Here is an 18279-nt window from a genome sequence, read left to right on the forward strand (position 1 = left end):
CTAATTACTTATTTTTTAAAACTTTAGAAAATCGTTTGAGTTTGAGGATGCATCAAGTCTGCAATCCCTGTACCCTCCTTCCCCAACTGAAAATGGGACTGAGAGCCAGCATAAATTTGGATCCAAGAGCACTTTAGAAGAAAATGCCTATGAAGACATTGTAGGTAAGAACCTCTTGCAGTACATGGGCTCGCAGCACGATGTTGAGCAGTTGTGGTCACTGTGTACTGTCGGAACATATGCCCTGCGCAAGAATGTTCATTATTGTCAGTAAAGAGAGATTAGATGGAGGATAAATGGGTTCGATGCATCCGTGCAAACATAACTCTCAGTCTGCATGCAGGAGGTCATGATTCCTTCAGACTTCATTGGGGTGGTGTTGGAAACAGTTTGGGCAGCTTTTTGCCATGCTTTTCAAGAACCAAATAGTTCTTTTTATCAAGACCTTGTCTTGAAGCCTTCAGTGGTGTAAAAATGTAAGAACTGAACTTGAGACAGTGTTTACAGAACTATCCAATAGAAGGATTAACCTCACAGGCCTTGTGTGGTCAGACTGAGCTTTTCAGGACTCCTGTGTGGACTGCCCCAAAGCAGTTGTTTGTAGCACTGTTCCTGGTCTCCCCTAAGTTCCAGTTGCTGGTTAAAGAAAAATTAATTTCCTTTAGCTATACAGCCATCAGGAATGCGCAACAAAAACACTGTTTTGATTAAGCTTCACAAGAAAAACATGTTTCTTTTGGTCTTACAAGGAAATGTATGGCCTATGCATACATTCTTTTAACATCAAAAAAATTGTTATAATTACCGAAAATTGGGCAGCTCTTCAGAGCACAGATTTTCCACACAAGTGATGAATATCTGCATTGTTTTTAACTCTTTCAGTGTTGTATTATTACAACAGATACAAAGGGTGCTTCATTTTACTTTGGACAATGAATCTTTATCTACTGAAAACTGGAGGGCTACCAAGATAGTCAGGGGCCCTAGAGCACATGTTCTCTGAAGAGACACTGACAAGCTGGGCTTGTTTAGTCTAGTAAAAAGGAGGACCAGAGGCACTCTAATACTGCTTACAAATGTTTGAAGGGCAAACAAAGAAAATGGAACAAAACTCTTCTTGGTCATATCTGTTGATACGGCAAGGAACAGTGGCCACAAATTGCAGCAAGGGGCTCTTTGTCCTTATACCCCAATTCTGTCTCTGGGTTGTCAGCCTCAGTGAAAACAGGAGCTTACTCTTTCTGTTTTCAGCTGTATTCCCCCTCTATGTCGTTCAAAAAATGCTTTCAGAACACAAAAAAATGCTGCTGTTCAGTGTCTGTTAATAAAAATTACAGTTTATGTAGATACTACAAAGTTTTTTTTTCTGTGGAAAGCAACCTTATATAATCATCAGCCTTCTCCATGAACAGTCAGACCATGGTGCAATTCATACTTGAAAATGTCTTGTGCATTAATGACAGTGCTCATCTTTGCTCAGGACCTGTCAACGTGCTGCCAGATGTTAGGTGATAATGCTTCATTTCCTTGCTTTGGCTTGTTAAATATCAAAATAAAATGTGCAAGACTGGTAAGAAGCTTTCTTTAGATGAGAAGAAATCATGGATTCAGTAAAACACAGTCATAATGGACTCTTCCAACTCCTGGGAACTATAAACCAGCTCCCTGCAGATTATAATTTGGGTATTTTGGCAGAGCAGTGGGAAGAGAATGCAAAATTTCAGATCTGTGGACATACACAGAACTTCATTGTTTTGTACTGCTTTTTAACAGCCACTTTCCGAAGTACTTCATTCAATTCAGTCAGTGCAGGGGGAATACCAGATCAGTGTAATTCTTATAAACTGTCAAGAGTGATTAAAGACAAGCCAAAGTAGTTTGATCTCCAGCTTTAAAGAAACTATCGCAGTTCTGTGTATCACATCTGCATAATTTATACCAGTAGTGCTAGATTCCAGTCTCTAAGTAGCACTTTTGTACTCATGCAAACCAGGTGTCTGTAACAGTGAGCTTATTTTATAGATTTACATCAGCTTCAAAGCTATAAAGGACTCCGTCACTGCTGCTTTGGGTTTTCTTTGCAAACAGTTGCCCTAGAGGTGGGGGTTTTATTTATACCTGGTTGAATCTCCTAATAACTTGTAGGTAGTTAAAACAATGTCACTGTAGTAATAAACTTAATAAAGTGTTTTATTGTCGCTGCCCCCCCCCAAGTAGAATTAAAATATTTAATGCAGGTGCTAAAACACAAGACAGAAAGGCTGTGAATCTGAGCAATGCTTTAAGCACTCCACTATGAGACAAAATTAAAAAAAAATATCAGGTTAGAAGGGACTTGAGTCACCTGTCCAACCTCTGGTCAAAGCAGGGCTAGTTTCAAAGTTAGATCAGGTTGCTCAGGGCTACATCTGGTTGACTTTTCAAAACATTTTAGGAGGATGGTTCCACTGCCTCTCTGTGCAGCCTGCTCCACTGCTCAACCTTCACTATGAAGAATTTTTTCTTGATATCACTGTGAAGGAATTTTTCTTTCTATCCAGTCAGAATTCCCCTTGTTGCTATTTGTGACCATTGCCTTTCATCCTTTCACTGTCCACCTCCAAGAAGTGTCTGGCTCTGCCTTTTCCATAACCCCTTCTAGGCAGTGGAAAACAGCAGTTGGGTTCCCCTCCCAGGCTTCTCTAGGCTAAACAGTTCCAGTTCTCTCAGCCGTTTCTCATTTATGTTGTGTGCTCCAGCTCCCAGCAGTCCTGGTAGCCTTGCTCTACACTATCTCCAGTCTGTTGATGTCTCTCTGGTACTGTGAATACTCCAGATGTGGCCTTGCAAGGGCCAAATAGAGGGGAATTACCACTTCCCATGACTTGCTGGCCACACTCTCAGGCCAAGGTGTGGTTGGTCTTCATTGACCCTGCATGTACTGTCGCAGGGTTATTCTGACACACGTGTAGGACTGTATTTGTCTTTCCTAAACTTCCTGAGTTTCCTGTTGAGCTGTTCCTTCAGTTTGCTAAGGTACCCCAGAACAGAAGCCCAGGTCTCCTGTCTGTCACTGTGCGCTCCAGCCTACTGCCCCGCAGCCAGACGTCTCTCCCTCATTGAAAAGCAGAGGAGAGACGTAGATAAGTTGTGAATTATCTATCAGAGAGTATCTTCTAAAAAGAATATTTAATGTTAGATCTTAGGTGTTGGAATGGGCTGCCCAGGGAGGTGGTGGAGTCCCCATCCCTGGAGGTGTTTAAGAGTAGGATCGATTTAGAGCTTAAGGATATGCTGTAGGTGGGAACTGTCAGTGCTAGGTGAACAGTTGGACTAGATGATCTTCAAGGTCCTTTTCAACCTAGATGATTCTGTGATATCTACAAGATACTGTGTGGGGTACTGAGTGCTGTCACTCAGACTTGTGCAATGGTGAAAATACAGCTGGTAAGCACATAAGTGTTAGGATTAGCATTGTTTTTTTGGGTACTGTATGACCTCCTTGTGTGACACATATGCACCCTAAACCTTTGTCATTCTCCTGGTGCTCTTACACTGTTTCCTTCTTTAATGACCAGGACAATGATGAACTTCTGTGGCTAGTTTATGGTGTTTTTGAGAGCTGACTTAAAAAACAACCCCCAAAACCAGTTTTAAGGTACATTAAAACAAAAAATGATTGTGCTTTGAAATACAGTGACATCATGAACCAGATGCTTGATTTAATTTTGTAATATTTTTGTACACTTTAATAGATGAAATACCTGAATGTTAAATTCAAGACAGGTATTGTATTGGGACATAAATGATCCATTCTGCATTAATCAAGAAGCAGTTGTATAAAGGGATGCACATTCCTAATACTAATCAGAGCTGTATTCCATGTGCAAGGAACCATGTGGACTTCATTCATCTTCTGTACTAGCACTCACAGGAATGTGGCAGTCATAGTATAAACTTAACATTGTTTTGCTTTTTGTGGTTTTGAATGAGTCTTTAATCAGACCAAAATTGATGTGGCTTTATGATTCCAGTTGGGAAAACCATGCTTGGCTTTGTGCAAATTCAAGGAACTATCATAGTATTAAGAGATGTCTGAGACAGTCGCTTCTGCTGTGTTTGTGGACAACAGTATTTCCTGATCATATGTACCATACGGTTTCAGTTTTCCAGTCTGTTCCCCTAAATGCAGTTGAGATTTGAATATTGTTATTTAAGGTCTGGTGTCTCTGAGGCATTTTTCACCTGATATCTAGAAGACAGCACTTACCATCACTAAAAAAGTTGAAGGAGTAAGGTGAAGGGCAAGGTTAAGGGCACAATAGTAATTTTGAGAAAATCCAGTAAACTCATGTAAATTATAGTGTGTGCTTGTAAAAGAAATTGCACTCAGTTCAGAAATCAAATACAGTGGAAGAAAACTTTGTCAAGGCAAGCCTTTTTACTCTGTAACTCCTCAGAGTGCTGGGCAGAGTAGAACAGGTGGAGCTTTCCTCTAAGAGGACACTACAAAGATGCGTAGGAGACCCATTGCTCAGCTGGGCTGTGCGTGTTGCATTGAAGATTGAGAATGTTTCATTTGATGTTGCACAATTCCATTTGCCCTGTCCAAGCAAGGGCTGTTTGCTCTTATAGCTGCCTGGCCCTCATTTAAGACAGTTTTTTTCCCCAAGAAGAAAGTGATTAAAATGCTTTTCCTCCCTGAAGATCTGTGACTAACAGGGTTTCTTGCTTCTCTGCTGTTTTTGAAGTAACAGGTGGACTATTCTGTATGCAGCCCAGGTGTATGAGTATCAGATTATTCATCTTCTAACGGGTGTAGTCTCTTACTTAAGAATAAGAATTTGTGTAAGAATGGGTTTATTTCAGCCACATACATTACTGCAGAGAGGTCTTGCCCCAGTAAGGTTCCCGTTCTGTCTGACTGGCTCACATGCAAGACCGGTGCCTGCCACTAAATTGCAATCATCCAAAGCACCCTTAGATAGAATTCTGTTAACTAACATGGAAGACAACACTAATGAATGAACCTCTTTTAGACTCCCCAGCTGGGATTAGGCTGTACTTTTCTCTGGGACAAGACTGGCTTGACTTTGTGGCTGGAGTTCTTCTGAGTGCTCACCATACTGCATGGCGGTGGACACAGCCATGCTCTGCCTGGCATGGCCACAGGCACTGGCATGTGCCCAGCACTTTGGGGTGACATTAGCCCTTCCTCTGTGTTGGTTGGCAGGCTTCCTGCTAGGCCAGTACATAGATCTACTGGAATCATTCCAGGGCTGAAATAGATCTTTTATTTTTTTCCTCTCCATCAAATTCCTGTGAGGATGCACATAAGTGTCAGATACTGCCCTGGGGAAGTTTTGCTGTTTCACTGGCAGCAGAGTCCCTAGGAACAACAAAGTCTGGGGACACCAGCACATGCCAGTTACATCTAGCCAGGCCTGGTCTATGCCAGAAGTTAGGTGGCGTGCCATAGGCTGCTTGGTGGCAGGTCCCAGTGCTGTGTAGATCACTAGGCTGTGCATCTCTCCTGTAACCTTGCAGGTGATCTAGTCAGCAGCATGGGGCTCCTTCGTTCGTTAAATGCAGATATTTTTTCAACTGACATTTTAGGATATACTGTGAAAGATGGAGTCCATCAAATACCAGCTGGCTGAGGAAATGCCATTCTCAAGGAGATTCCAGCAGCTGGAATGTGAACCTGGGCAGATGGTTAGCTGTTGAAGAGGGATGGATAACACGGGCAAGAGAAGGGGATAGTGAAAAGTGTGTGGTTCAGGCAACGGGCAGAAATTCCTGTGAAACAAATCTTTCCTCCAGGTAATGCCACAGGTGTTATGCAAAGTTAAAAGTTGAAATGCTTTTATTTTAAAGCTAGGATTCAGCAGCTGAATTCTGGTTCACAGGCCTTTGGATCTGGGGTTTTGATATTGGCCGTGGTGGTAGAGGCAAACTTGAAATCTTGTCTTGGAACTCAGTTCCAACTTCTCCTCATCTCTCCCTATCTCTACATTACAGTTCCCTTGTTGTCCATTGAGGAGACTAGAGTCAGTCACATATTATTGATGGGGATACAGACTTCTTCCCAGGTCAAAAATAAATGTTCAGAGGCAGAGCTTGAGTTCAGGCCCATTTTGGGTTATATTTATGTTTGTTGGGAAGTAACTGGCAGAGCCAGTCAGAATGCTCTTCTGGAGTCTGTGAAGCTCTCAGTCAACAGAGTCAGATCATTTCAGATGGGCTTTAAATAAAAGGTGATAGTTAAATTGTGTGGGAAATCTGTCAGGAGGGGGGAAAATGATAATAGGAGGCAAACAGCAGGACTGAGATAGTTGAAGGAGAAGCAGCTGCTGACAGCTACTGTGTCTGCTTTGACAGCCTAGGAAGTAGAGCAGTGCTCCAGAAACATTACTGTTGGGTCTCTAACACCGGCATGAATTTCTGATCTTGCTGTTGGTCTCCTGTTGAGACCGTTCTGCAGTCCATGGTCCCAGGGGCAGCCCTCATGGGAAGGGTTTCTTATGCACCCTTCCTCTCCCTGGACCTGTTCAGGGTCATGTTTAGGAGATTTTGAGCCCTTTTTCAATAGCTGGATACTTCTCCTGACAAATATTTTTTGCACCTTCAGAGGAGTTAGACTGATGGCACCAACTTAATCAGTGTTTGATTGACTGAACCTTGTTTCAATTGACACCCAAGGTGACTGCAAAGTGGAGCAGTGTAGTTATACACGATTGTTTAGCTGTTTCCCTCTGTCAATTTGAGTATCTCGCTTGAGTTTGATGAGAATCATCTGCTTGTTTATTTCCACACTATAAGAGGACAACTAGTTCTGGCTTTGCATGGATCATCTTAATAAATCATTATAAAGCCCTAAACCTGTCAGATTCGTACCAGGCCTATAAAAGTTCTTTGGGTTTTTTTGAGTAAAATAATATCCACATAAATCTTGTATACAGGTTTCAGGTAATGCTTCTGGAAGAAAAATGTCCTCCTTTTGGTGTAGCCATCTCTCCTTGAAATTAATTAGGGCTGGGTTGTTGTACTTTGGTAAGTACAGTCTTTTCCAGAGCGATGAAAACAGACGAATCTGGGTCTCTGAGCTATTTCCCAATATGTCAGAACTCGTAAGAGAGGAGATGGAGCACTATGTCTCAAATCAGCATTATTAAATGGAGTGTCAGGGCAGCCTAACCCAGGTGGGGGCCTGAGCAGTTAAAATAGGCAGGTGTGGACCTACAAGCAAGATTCTGAGTGGGGAGGGAATGTCAGTGGCTTAACCTTCCCTGTGGAGTCCAGAACAGCATGACACTCCCTTTATGCCTCCTGGTAAGGCACCTCATCTCTCTTAAACCAATTAGTTGTTTTGAATGCTGATGTAAATTGGACATAGTGCATGTCATGTAACAAATGGGATGATTTAGCTGTTTTACTGAATCCTCCATTGTGTGTGCCAAGAGCTGCAGAAATGATGACTGAGGTCCAGTTGGAAGATGTTCCAGCTTGACATTGCTTTCAAATTAGAACATTTGCAAAGTTCTTCCAGTAAATGTGGAAAAAGGTTAGAAAGACAGCAAGCTGATCTTTCCAGTAAAATCACATAATCACATGCCACATTATCGCCTGTCATGCTTTCGTATCGCATTATTGTCTGTCACGTTATCATCTCGCATCAAAAGGTTTGTACAAATCTGGGAGAAACTGGAATTGCTGGGCTGCTGTGCAGCTGAGGCAAACTTAGAGAGATTGCACCCCTGCCAGCAGTGCTGTTGCTTCTCTGAAAACATTCTGTTTTTTCAGTCAGACCCTTACCAAAAGGTCTCTGGATAGTTGTTAGTCAAAGACAGAGCTAGGATTGATACAAAATGATGATGCAGGCCGTAATCAGGGAAACGTATGTTCCTGTCTTCTTCCATACCTCTAGTCTGCCTCTCACAGTCTAAAAACATGTGAGTTTTTGGAACATGTACTAGTGGCAAATTTAATAATAGACACTGTAGGGTAATGGCAGCCAGAGCACATTAAATCAAACAGTATCCATATGGGCCTGTCAAAGAAAGGCCAAATACTCTAGCTGTCTGATCCTATTGACAATCAGCCTGCTGCTTTGTCGCTACGTTGGGACACACAGATTTAAGTTATTTTTAATAATCATCTCGTGCTTTATTTAGATCTCCATTTTTCTATGTGGAGTCTGTCTCACCGCTACACCATCCACTACAGCTTCTTTTGATGGTCTGTCAGCTTTATTGCCTGGTTTTCTAGTCAGTACTGCAGGTTAGTAAAACAGAGAGTAAAATGACCATGAGGCAGGCTGCTCTCTTGAATCCAGTTTAGATCCAGAGACTGTGTTGAAGTCAGCAGGGTTAAACCTCTGTGAAGCACAAGCAGTTTAGGCATGCTGATGCTGTATTGTGCTAACAGTTGCTCATCAGATATTTTCACGCACATGATTTTGGACTGAGTGTTAAACGTATGATTTTGGGGAGTGAAATTTCTTATGCTATTTATCAGCCTTACTGGTTTTTCTCCATCTAATGCTTTGTTATGATTACAGCTCTAAGCTCTTGCAGTCTCTGAAGAGATAGCAGGGAGCTGAAAGTATCTGCAGTGTTTCTTCTGCTTATTGCAAGGCAAAGCAAAACTGGAAAAGTTCAGAGAGCAGAGGCTGTTGCCTACAAGCTCCATGGACCAGGGCTCAAAAAGCTGATCGCATTTTAGACTTGTCACTCTGCATATTGCACATGCTCTTCTACTTTTAGGAGAGCATGGTACTGAGCTGATACAGAGTGGTAGGATTATAAGTAATGGTCTGTAACTTAGTACTGTTCAGCAACAGCTTTTCAAAGCAGATGTAATGTGTTTTAGCTGTAATTTGATATGGAAACAGTTCCTCTTTCTACAGAATCCTGGAGTAAATTCCTCAGCTAAGATGCACAGTTGCAGCTCTCTGATACTGAGAGAGCTCATCTATGTACTAAAGCTCAGATACTTTATGAGAATGTGGAGATTTTGTGGTTTTCATCCATTTGATCTGAACATGCTCATAAACATCCCAGTGGCTGAATTTTCCTCCAGCACTGGTAATGTGAATCTGCGTCTGCGTAATTTTATGAATAAAATGAATGAGTAATGCATATCCATTGCAGTGAATGCACCTGGATTCTCACCACTGAGCAGTTCTTTGAGCTTAAGTGCCCAGAGATGCTGTGGAGCTGAAAGGCTGCACAGCATGTGAATCTTGTGCTGTTCCCTTATGCAGTGCGTGCACCCAGAGGTTCATTCCCATTACCTCCTCTTCAATGGCAGCAAAAGCAGAAATCCCCAACCATCCTTCTCTGCTTGCTTCTTCCTTGCCCAGCTGTGTTTTACCTTAATCTCCTGCAAGGGCTTGTGTGTACCAAATGTGCGTGGGCTGGATGAAGTGGGCTGTATCTACAACTGAACAGAGGTCATGGGCAGAGGGCAAAACAGGTAGTTCAAGGATTTGTAGGTGCCATTACAGGGATTATGTGTGGAGAGGAGTTGATGTTGCACCTTGTGTCTGTTGAACAGAAACACTGCAAAAGGCTGAGGGGATAGGTGCCATAAGCAGCAGAGGTTCTTACAGACTGCTCACTTGGGTGTTTCTGCTTGTCTGTTATTCAGTTTGGATTCTGCCTATCTGGGCCTCTTTTCCTGCCTGTTTATTGCCAATATTTCCATCTCCTTGCCTCTGGAGGTATGTGCTGCTTTTTCTCCAGCTGAAGCTTGCATCTCCCATTTCATTATGATGTAAAAGACATTAATTGTGCTGTATTTTGTGCACATGCTCTAGTATGCAGGAAATACTTTGTCATTTGTGAGGTGCTAACTCTGCCTGACTCAGCAGTACACCTCAGGGCCCTGGGCTTTCTATGTAGCCAGCAGGGAAGGTGGTGGGCTCTCAGCTTGGGCACTCAGCATCACGCTCTGGAGATGGTATCTCCTCTGCGAGCACTGGCTCCTAATTTAGGCACCCGAGTTAACACAAGTTGATGAGCCCTTTTGCTTACTGTATAGACCTGCTGTTTGGTTCTTCTCACTTCCTGGCAGTGCAAAAGGGCAGGAGTTATAATCAGCACTCAGTGAATCACTTCATTCCTCTGATAATTATTTCTCTCATATAGAAAGAAATGATGCATTTCCCTGCTTTCTGGCATTTATAGAGAAGTGTCTGCCTGCATTTTTTTTTCCCCCTCAGCCTTACTTTTCACTCCTTTCTCAGCATGAGACAGGCTTGCTGAGTCTGCCTCTGCTTCCCATTTGCCACGTGTGAGAGGCTGAGCAGAGGAACATTGTGTGCTGCCTCAGGACTCAGTGGGGCTGACTCGCAGAGCATCACGGAGTGAGGAATTAAAACCGCTGGAGGAAACTCATTGATGCTTAAGCTCAAGGCACTGCATTCCTCAGGACTTTTCCAAAGATCACTGGTTATTTGATATTGTTTTTTCTTTCTTTCCCCTGTGGACCAATCATTAAATTGCCTGTGAGATCTCCTGAAGATAAATGTCGTGTAGATAAATGTCCTGTGTTAACTCATCATTTCGGTACGTAAAATGCAAGAGAATGGGAAACTCGAAAAACATGCTTGTAAAAGGAACTGATCCAGAAGCAGGGATGGTGATTAGAGACAATATTTGCCAAAGACTTGCTATTTCATATGACCATATGCATTCTGGGGGTCTGATTCAGCTTCTTTTGAAGTCAGTGATAGTCTGCTGTTGTCTTGTGTGGCAGTTGGATCAGCCTCATTAAGAAATCCTGGCCTCTGTAGTGCATAATGTTTGTCCTTTTGGCTTCCAATAGAGACATCCATATGGAAGGAACAAGATTGTTTCCTTGCTCTTTCATTGTAAATGTGTTTTCCTTTTGCAGCAAATCCAAATTAATGCAAAAACACTGCAGCTTGCAGATTGTGAACATTCCTTGCCAGGGTCTTGGGACTAGAGAAGTGATGGTGTTGAGGAGAAATGCAGAGATCAAAGCTGTAAACCTCTGAGCCAGCCCAGCTATATGGAAACTTTTCTCATTTTTGTGCTGCAGCAGTAGCAGCAGTTCATCCCCAGAGCCTCCCTCCGGTGTGGGACCCACACCTGCTGGTGGCCACCAGTTCCAGGTCTTTCTCCCATGGAAGGGAGTCCCTGTGCAGTCAGGTGAGGTTAAATGCTGCTCTAAGGCAGTCCAGCGTATCTTCCCATATATTTTAACTTACTTGACATCTTGGGTTTCTTGCCAGTCCGTCTGGGCTGCCTTATGCTTTTTTTGCATATCTGGTCTTTTGTGTCTCATCTACCAGGGAGAGGATATATACTAAACAACGGTGTTTGTCTAAGGTTTGAAAATTGCTGAATACTTAGGCAAATAAATTATGTCTTCTAGTTCACTGACTGAACCAGATTCTTGGTTCAAATGCCAAATCAGCAAAACTAGGTTGTTGCAGATTGATCAGACTATTCCATTAATCAGAGATTTGGTGTGGAAGTAGGTTACTCTTTTAAAAAAAAGAGTAGGTGAGGCACATTTGGTCTCAAGGCATCGTTTTAAAATGGAAAAAAAAAAAAACCAAACCCACCTCTGAAATAATTTTTAAGGAAATGAGAAAAATAAACATGTTCTTAAATATCAAACCAGTCATCTAAAGAAGCTCTCTCAGCTCTAGGGAAAGGGTTAAAATCCCTGTGGTGTCTCCACTGACCTCCACATTACACTGAAGAGGAATTTGGCCCAAGTTTTCTTTTGGTAGAGAATCTGAGTCAGAAAAACAGCCTCTGCTCATGGTTCCTTGCTCCTCCCTCTTCTCTCGTCCAAGACTTCTCTGGGCCTGTTTCTATACTTAATATTTTAGGTCAACATTAGTAATGTCGAGTTTAACTCAGTATCATTAAATTCAAGCAATTCTGTTTTACATTGTGTCTTGGAAAAGAGGATCACCCTACAACTTTTAAATGCTTTAGATTTAAAAAAGGGTTCTTTTCAACCGATGGGCTTGTTTCTTCTCAGAAGTTTGGGTATTATGCAGACTAATGTAATAACATTTGTTTTCAAAAGGAAGGATATGTTTAAGCACTGTCTCATCTAGCTGCTTATTTTGAAATCTATTAATCCATTCTCAAATGCTTGCTGACCTATACTTGACTTGGGCTTACAAGAAATTTTATTATGCTAGTACAGTCCAGTTAACTGTAAGTAACAGCATTTTGCAAAGTTGACTATTTATTGTTGTTATGATTATTATATCTACAGCTCTACAGTTTACAAGTAAGAGAATTAGTGTGCAGTATCTATTTATTTTTCTTCCTACAGAAGGAATCAATCAATTCCATAGTCCTCCCAGGACATTTGTAGCTTTAATATTTTTAAGGAATATTTGTTGCTTAAGATTTATCCTGTTCATTGCATTCATCAAAAGGTCTTTCTTCTAAGTACCCCATGCACCTGAAGGTGTTCTTTCCATGTGGCATGCGGATTGACTATGATGATAGTGCAGCTTCTAGAATCAGATTCCCTCTGGATGAAATAATAAGCTGTGACTGCCAATTCAAACATTCTTCAAGAACAGCAGTTGTTCAGGCTTCTAATTAAAACAAAGCTAAAACATTCACTCTTGTGCTTATATTTGACTAGAAATCTTAGTATGATGCACTACCGAAGAAAAATTTTATTTGTATTGTGAATATATGAACTTGCTAAGCAAAAGCTCTTATCACTATAATTGATAAATCAAGCAGTCTCACGCTTCCAGGCCTAACAATAAAGTAGAAAGCACAAACTGCTTTTGTCTTCTTTTGTGCAATAAGGAAGAGTAATATTCTGTCTAGAACAAAAATCTTGGTAGTCAAATAAACTGGGTATTAATCCAGGCCTTGCTTTCATTGAAAACACCTATGCATCAACTGTAATTTCTGTAAAAGCAGTGAATATTTTCTGTAACAATGTGAATAATAAACCATGCTATAGCATTCTGTCCTCAGTTCTTAATTGACAAGTATGTAGTAAAATCTGATTTTCTTATATTTAATAGCTTGTATTGCAATATATTTATACTAAAACCCTGTGTTTTAGAGTTATCTTTAGATATAAAGCCAAAAGCAAGTTGGTTCAAAAGCTTTGAACTTCATGCATGTTTAAAGTTTCTGCAAATTCAAGTCTTGAATTTGAGTAGATCGCTTTTTGGGGGTGATTTGCTGTGTAAGATGATTGGAAAACTGGAAGGACTCTGTGTTCAGAAAACCTGAAGTTCTAAACCAGTTGCTGATTATGAACTGTCTGAAGAAATGGATGCAAAATGTTCATTTTACTGATGGTACTCATTCACGTTCATGGTTCTTAGTTTAGTGAATAGGTTTAGAGAGTTCAGGAGTTCTGAGAAGATGGTGGGTTATTCCACTGGTCTTTAGGCTGTCAAAAGGTATTGGATCTCACTTAAATCTGGACTAGAAATTTTGGTTCTGATTTTCAGATGCTAAAATTTCAAAGATTGCAGTCTACTTTTTGATGCAGATTTCATTTATGTCATATTTAGTGGTTAAGTGTTCGAGCCTTTATATATTATTGGCAGGATAAGTTTCCTTCTGGGAGATATTAATTGTACATAAATTGAAATGAATAGCTGTTTAATTAGAAAGCAAGACGTGTTTTAAAGAACACTTTGAGGGTGCTGTATGGTCAGGGCAGAAATGCTTCCCTCATCTTTACATTTCCTATCTTCTCTCTTGGCACTGCTGAGGTGAAGTGTTTATTCTTTCTTTGCCTTCTCTCAGGGGAAGAAGAAAGTGAAGGTAGCATCAAATAAAAGTTGTCTTGTTGTGTGTAAGGGTGGTATCTTGAGAACAGTTATTTATTGCTATTCATTTCACCCTATGAGTGGCTGCTATAGATTTATAAAATCTACTGATACACTTTAAAGTAGTTATGTGCCTTAGCTTTTATATATCAATAAATTTTCCACAGCTGCAGATGCTCAGATGCATGTCTTGTGAAATCTTTGCATTTTATTTAAAAAAAAGGCAGTTAAACCCAAAGAAACTTGTCGACCTCATAGCCAAGTTCTCCTCCAAATACTTCCAGCTGCAGCTAGAGGGATGAGTCATGCTGAAAGCCGAGGAGCTCTTCTAAAAGCCTTTCACTTGGTTCACATGATTTTTTTTTTTTAACTTTACATTCCTGTCTGTTTTTCTTTTCTTGAAAAAAAATAAAAAAACCAAAACCATGAAGGCGAGTCACCCAAGGAAAACCCGTACGAGGATGTGGAGCTGAAAGGCCGTCACGCGGGCCGAAAATCCCATCAGCTCTCCGAGAATTCCCTAGATTCTTTGCACAGGATGTGGACGCCGCAGGACAGGAAATACACATCACCTTCCCAGGTAACGGCGTGACAGCACCGGTCTGTCTGTGCTTGAAGCTTATTTAAAACTTTTGCAAGAAAATCAATCATGGCATAAGAGGAAGAGCAGCTGTACTGAATGAGAAAAGGGTATATGGAAAAGAGCGCGCTCAAATGCACGAGTCGTTACTGGGAACGCTCTCGGCAGCTGTAGCTCAGCTTCTCAGCGCTGCGCTGCAGAAGCCGATGCCTCTTTGTGCTGACTACAGCCTGATGAGTATAAGCAGAATCCTTCCACTGGTTGGTTGTGAGCTGAATCTGGCCCTAAATTATTTGTATTGCTGCGTGTCTTTGTGACATGCATGCCTCCGTGTTTGCTGCTGGGCTTTTAGTAGGGATAGGAGGGAAAAAGTCAGCTGCTTAATCTTGCCCTTGTATTGTTACACGAGGCCTATAGCAGCTTTGTGAAGTATGTAGTGTGGCATGTTTTATTATAAAATGGAGAAGGCCAAGTATGCCCTCCCAATAAATAAATGAATAATAAAATAATCAGAAAAACCTGAGTGTCTGCATTTAATGAGGCTGTATAAGTCGTGTTTATAGCATAACGTAAAAGACCAGGAACTCTGCAGACTTTCTGTTTTATAGTGAATTTTCCAAAGCAGTCTGTTTTTTGTGAACACTATGAAATGCCAGGTTGCTTTGTTGTTTATGGGATCATTGTGTTCATAAGCAAAAGTATAAATTTCATCACATACTTAATTTTGAGATTCAAAACACCTTTTAAAGGCACTTTGTTTTGCACTGAACCCACAGAAAATTTGCAGTTGAACAAAACTTCACAATAATTCACATTTTCATCTTGTAAAGACATCTAGAACAAAGTTGAATATATTTTCTTTCACTTATTTTGCGTGCATGTGAGCATCACAGTCCAAGAGACAGAAGAACTATCATCAGGATTCTTAGTTGCACCTAGCACATCATTTGAAAACAGGAATGTTTTCAGCAAAGCTGCTGAAAAGGGAACAAGTGGAAAGTAGTAATCGGGCAGAGTGAAGAGAATCGGAAACTGCAGCCACGAAGATAACCTCGTAGTGAGAGACATACTATACATACCACTTATTTTTGGCTCTGTGTGTGTTAAGAGGAATTGTGTTCATCTAAAAATCCAGGAGGGTGTACCATTAAGGTAGGAATCATATAGGTCCATAGTAAGATCCTGGCTGTTCTCTGTTTTACACAGGGTGACCAAAGAATATACAGATTAAAATGACTTCTGTAGGGTTGCTCAGTAAATAAGTATTCTCTGGTATCTTTGCAACAGGGCTGTCTTTATTCTGGTAGCTTCTTTCTGAAACGCTGCCAGGAGTCAGTCCTGCCATAACTGCGCTGTCATTGTGCTGATATTTAAAGCAAAGAGGCACTAAGAGCAGGTCAGCTGTGGGCTTGGGTAATTCTCCAATGACCAGAAATAGAAAAGTCTCAATTTTCTGAAGAATAGCAGCTTTGGCAACGATTTATCACCCAGTTTTTCCATCATAGCAACATAGCTGGATTAGCAACATGACTTTTCAGTCATGGATGATGATAAACAAGATGGAAGAGATCAGAAGGTCAGCAGACTTTCAACAATCATCTCCAAAAAGAATTCATTTCATTAAAGTATAGACTGCTGCAGATTTTCCTGGCATGCTAACCTGTGGTAAGCAGAGACCTCAGAAACACTGGTCATTTTGAATTCCATGTGTCTTCTCCTTTCCCATTTGTTATTTTCCCTTTTGGAAGTCATCAGATATAAAAAGAATGTTTTATTGATGACATTGTATTTGTGATGCAAAACCCACACATACACACAAGCACCTATTCCAGATAGTATGGCCCTGTAATAGGTAAGCCCTCCAAGTAGAACAAATGGGACGTTTACTATTGCAGGTTTATAGCTTGTAATACTGCTGATAGAATATTAGTAAAGGCCAATAGACAGTTGTTTGACATAATAGTACTTTTTTCTAGACATGCTGGTTAAACTTCTTACGGTGTTTGTGTTTGAGAGGAGGAGGCAGGGACCCAGCCTTACCAGCCTGCTGATTAACCTTCTGAGAGCTGGGCAAAGCTGCTTGAAGGACCAAAAGAGCCCCATTTTTTTAAAGATAGCTGTTACTTGGTGCTTAATCCTGTCAGTGAGTTTTTACCTTCCCCCTGCAATGATAACGATTTCATGTTTTAAAGGGAATGCTTTGGGAATGCAGGACAAAGCTGTAAACACGCCTCTGCACACTGGTAGATCTTAAAACATCTTAACGCCATGGAAGTAGTGCAGGCTTGATTTTCTACTTTTTTTTCTAGGATAAAACAGCAACTTCAATGTAGTTGCTCTTAATTTTCACTACTGCAAGTGAAAGAGATGGATCAGGCCCCTTGGGTCAGTGTTCTGATGTCAGCCAGCCCTTTAAGTTAGGTTTGAAGATGTAGGTGCATGGAAATGCACCAAAGCTAAAAGTACTATTGTTTTCTTTGAACCTTAAAGCCTTAGCTAGTGACCCCTGTCCCTTTGTTTTAACTTCAAACCCTCTCTTCGCACGTATCCCGCAGAGCAGGGGCTCACCTGGTGTGATGTCCTTGTGTAGCCACCACTCACTCACAAAGCGCTGACTGCACTGTGTTGCTGAAGAGGGGAGGAGCTCAAGCTGTTCTTGTTCCTGCAGCTACCTTCGAAGCCCAGCAGCCAGTCTCTGCGCATCGGGAACTGGTCAGAAAGGAAGAGCCACCGCTTGCCACGGCTGCCCAAGCGGCACAGCCATGACGACATGCTGCTGCTGGCTCAGCTTGGCATTCCCTCCTCCCCTTCCAGCCTCAATGAGGACAGCCTGAGCACCACAAGTGAGCTGCTGTCTACACGGCGGGCCAGGAGGATCCCAAAGGTACTGGCAGGGTGACGGGGCTCATGCTGAGGATAGGTCACCTATCTGCAAGAGCCTGCAAATTTCTATCCAACCTTCAGCGGGATCTTTCTGTATCCTAAAGGAAAATTGAGATTTGAAACAAACAGTAACTCTCAGGAGCCAAGACTTACTCCTTTTTCACATACAGCTGTACTGTCAAAATCCCTTCCCTAGAAGTGGGTAACTCTGCCCTGGTCCAAGAGCAGTGAACATCAGATTGCCATCTTTGCACAGAGTGGATTTTAACCCAGTTCTGTTTTTCACACTTTTCTTTAAGCTCTGTGGGCCAGAGCATTGTTGTATACTTACCTTTAGCATTTTGAATGCGTGATGGCCAAGCAATTATTTCTAACATGCGGCAGCACCTGAAGTGGGTTTTTTTCCCCATCATTTGTTTACCTATCTCAGGAAAATAACTGTTACTGGACTAATATGTTTCCCGTCATTTACTCACAACCTACCCCATCCTGAAAACCCTGTTGTCTTGATGGATTTGAAGTAAAAATTAATTTTCCATTTTTCAAGGCGTTTTCAAATTCGAAATGAGATGTGACAAAACCCCAAGCTACCAAAAAACAAGAACTCCAGCAAATCTTTCCTGGTACATTAGCAACAGAGAGGGGGAGAACTGCCAATATATTTATTTTTGGCTTGTGAACAAAGTTGATTTTTACTGTACATTCAGCTCTTTCCTGTTCTTATTAGAGAGCATATTTTAAAGGACATGGCTGTAAATACTGTCAGTAGCAGGAGATTTTTATGTTCCTGTCAATTAGTCTGAAATTCTGTCTAAGCAGGAAACAAACAAAAGGAAGAAATTAATCCTTAATATTTACTATATTTACTATATTTTACTAACCAGCTTCAGGTGGTTCACTTCGTACCTGAAAAAGGCTTTAAAAAGCCCGGGCTATCTCCTTCAGTGCTTATATGAGCACACTAATTCAGAGAGGTGCTAACACAGGGGTTAACTTCTATATTCAGTGTGATCTTAAGATTCATGAGAAT

At 41.3% G+C, this 18279-nt stretch overlaps 1 protein-coding gene across 4 annotated transcripts in view; it reads left to right on the forward strand.

Moving 5' to 3' along the window:
- Nucleotides 1-18279, forward strand: part of ST5 (suppression of tumorigenicity 5) — a 142307-nt gene that overhangs the window by 73622 nt on the left and 50406 nt on the right. For all 4 annotated transcript variants that reach the window (XM_026850461.1, XM_026850463.1, XM_026850460.1 and 1 more), the window contains 3 exons: nucleotides 28-164; nucleotides 14218-14366; nucleotides 17035-17250. In XM_026850461.1, the coding sequence (XP_026706262.1) occupies nucleotides 28-164; nucleotides 14218-14366; nucleotides 17035-17250 (502 nt within the window). The remainder of the gene's footprint in view (nucleotides 1-27; nucleotides 165-14217; nucleotides 14367-17034; nucleotides 17251-18279) is intronic.

The sequence above is a fragment of the Athene cunicularia genome, assembly GCF_003259725.1.
Source record: "Athene cunicularia isolate RWA chromosome 5 unlocalized genomic scaffold, athCun1 chr5_part2, whole genome shotgun sequence".
In the NCBI taxonomy this organism is placed as follows: domain Eukaryota; kingdom Metazoa; phylum Chordata; class Aves; order Strigiformes; family Strigidae; genus Athene; species Athene cunicularia.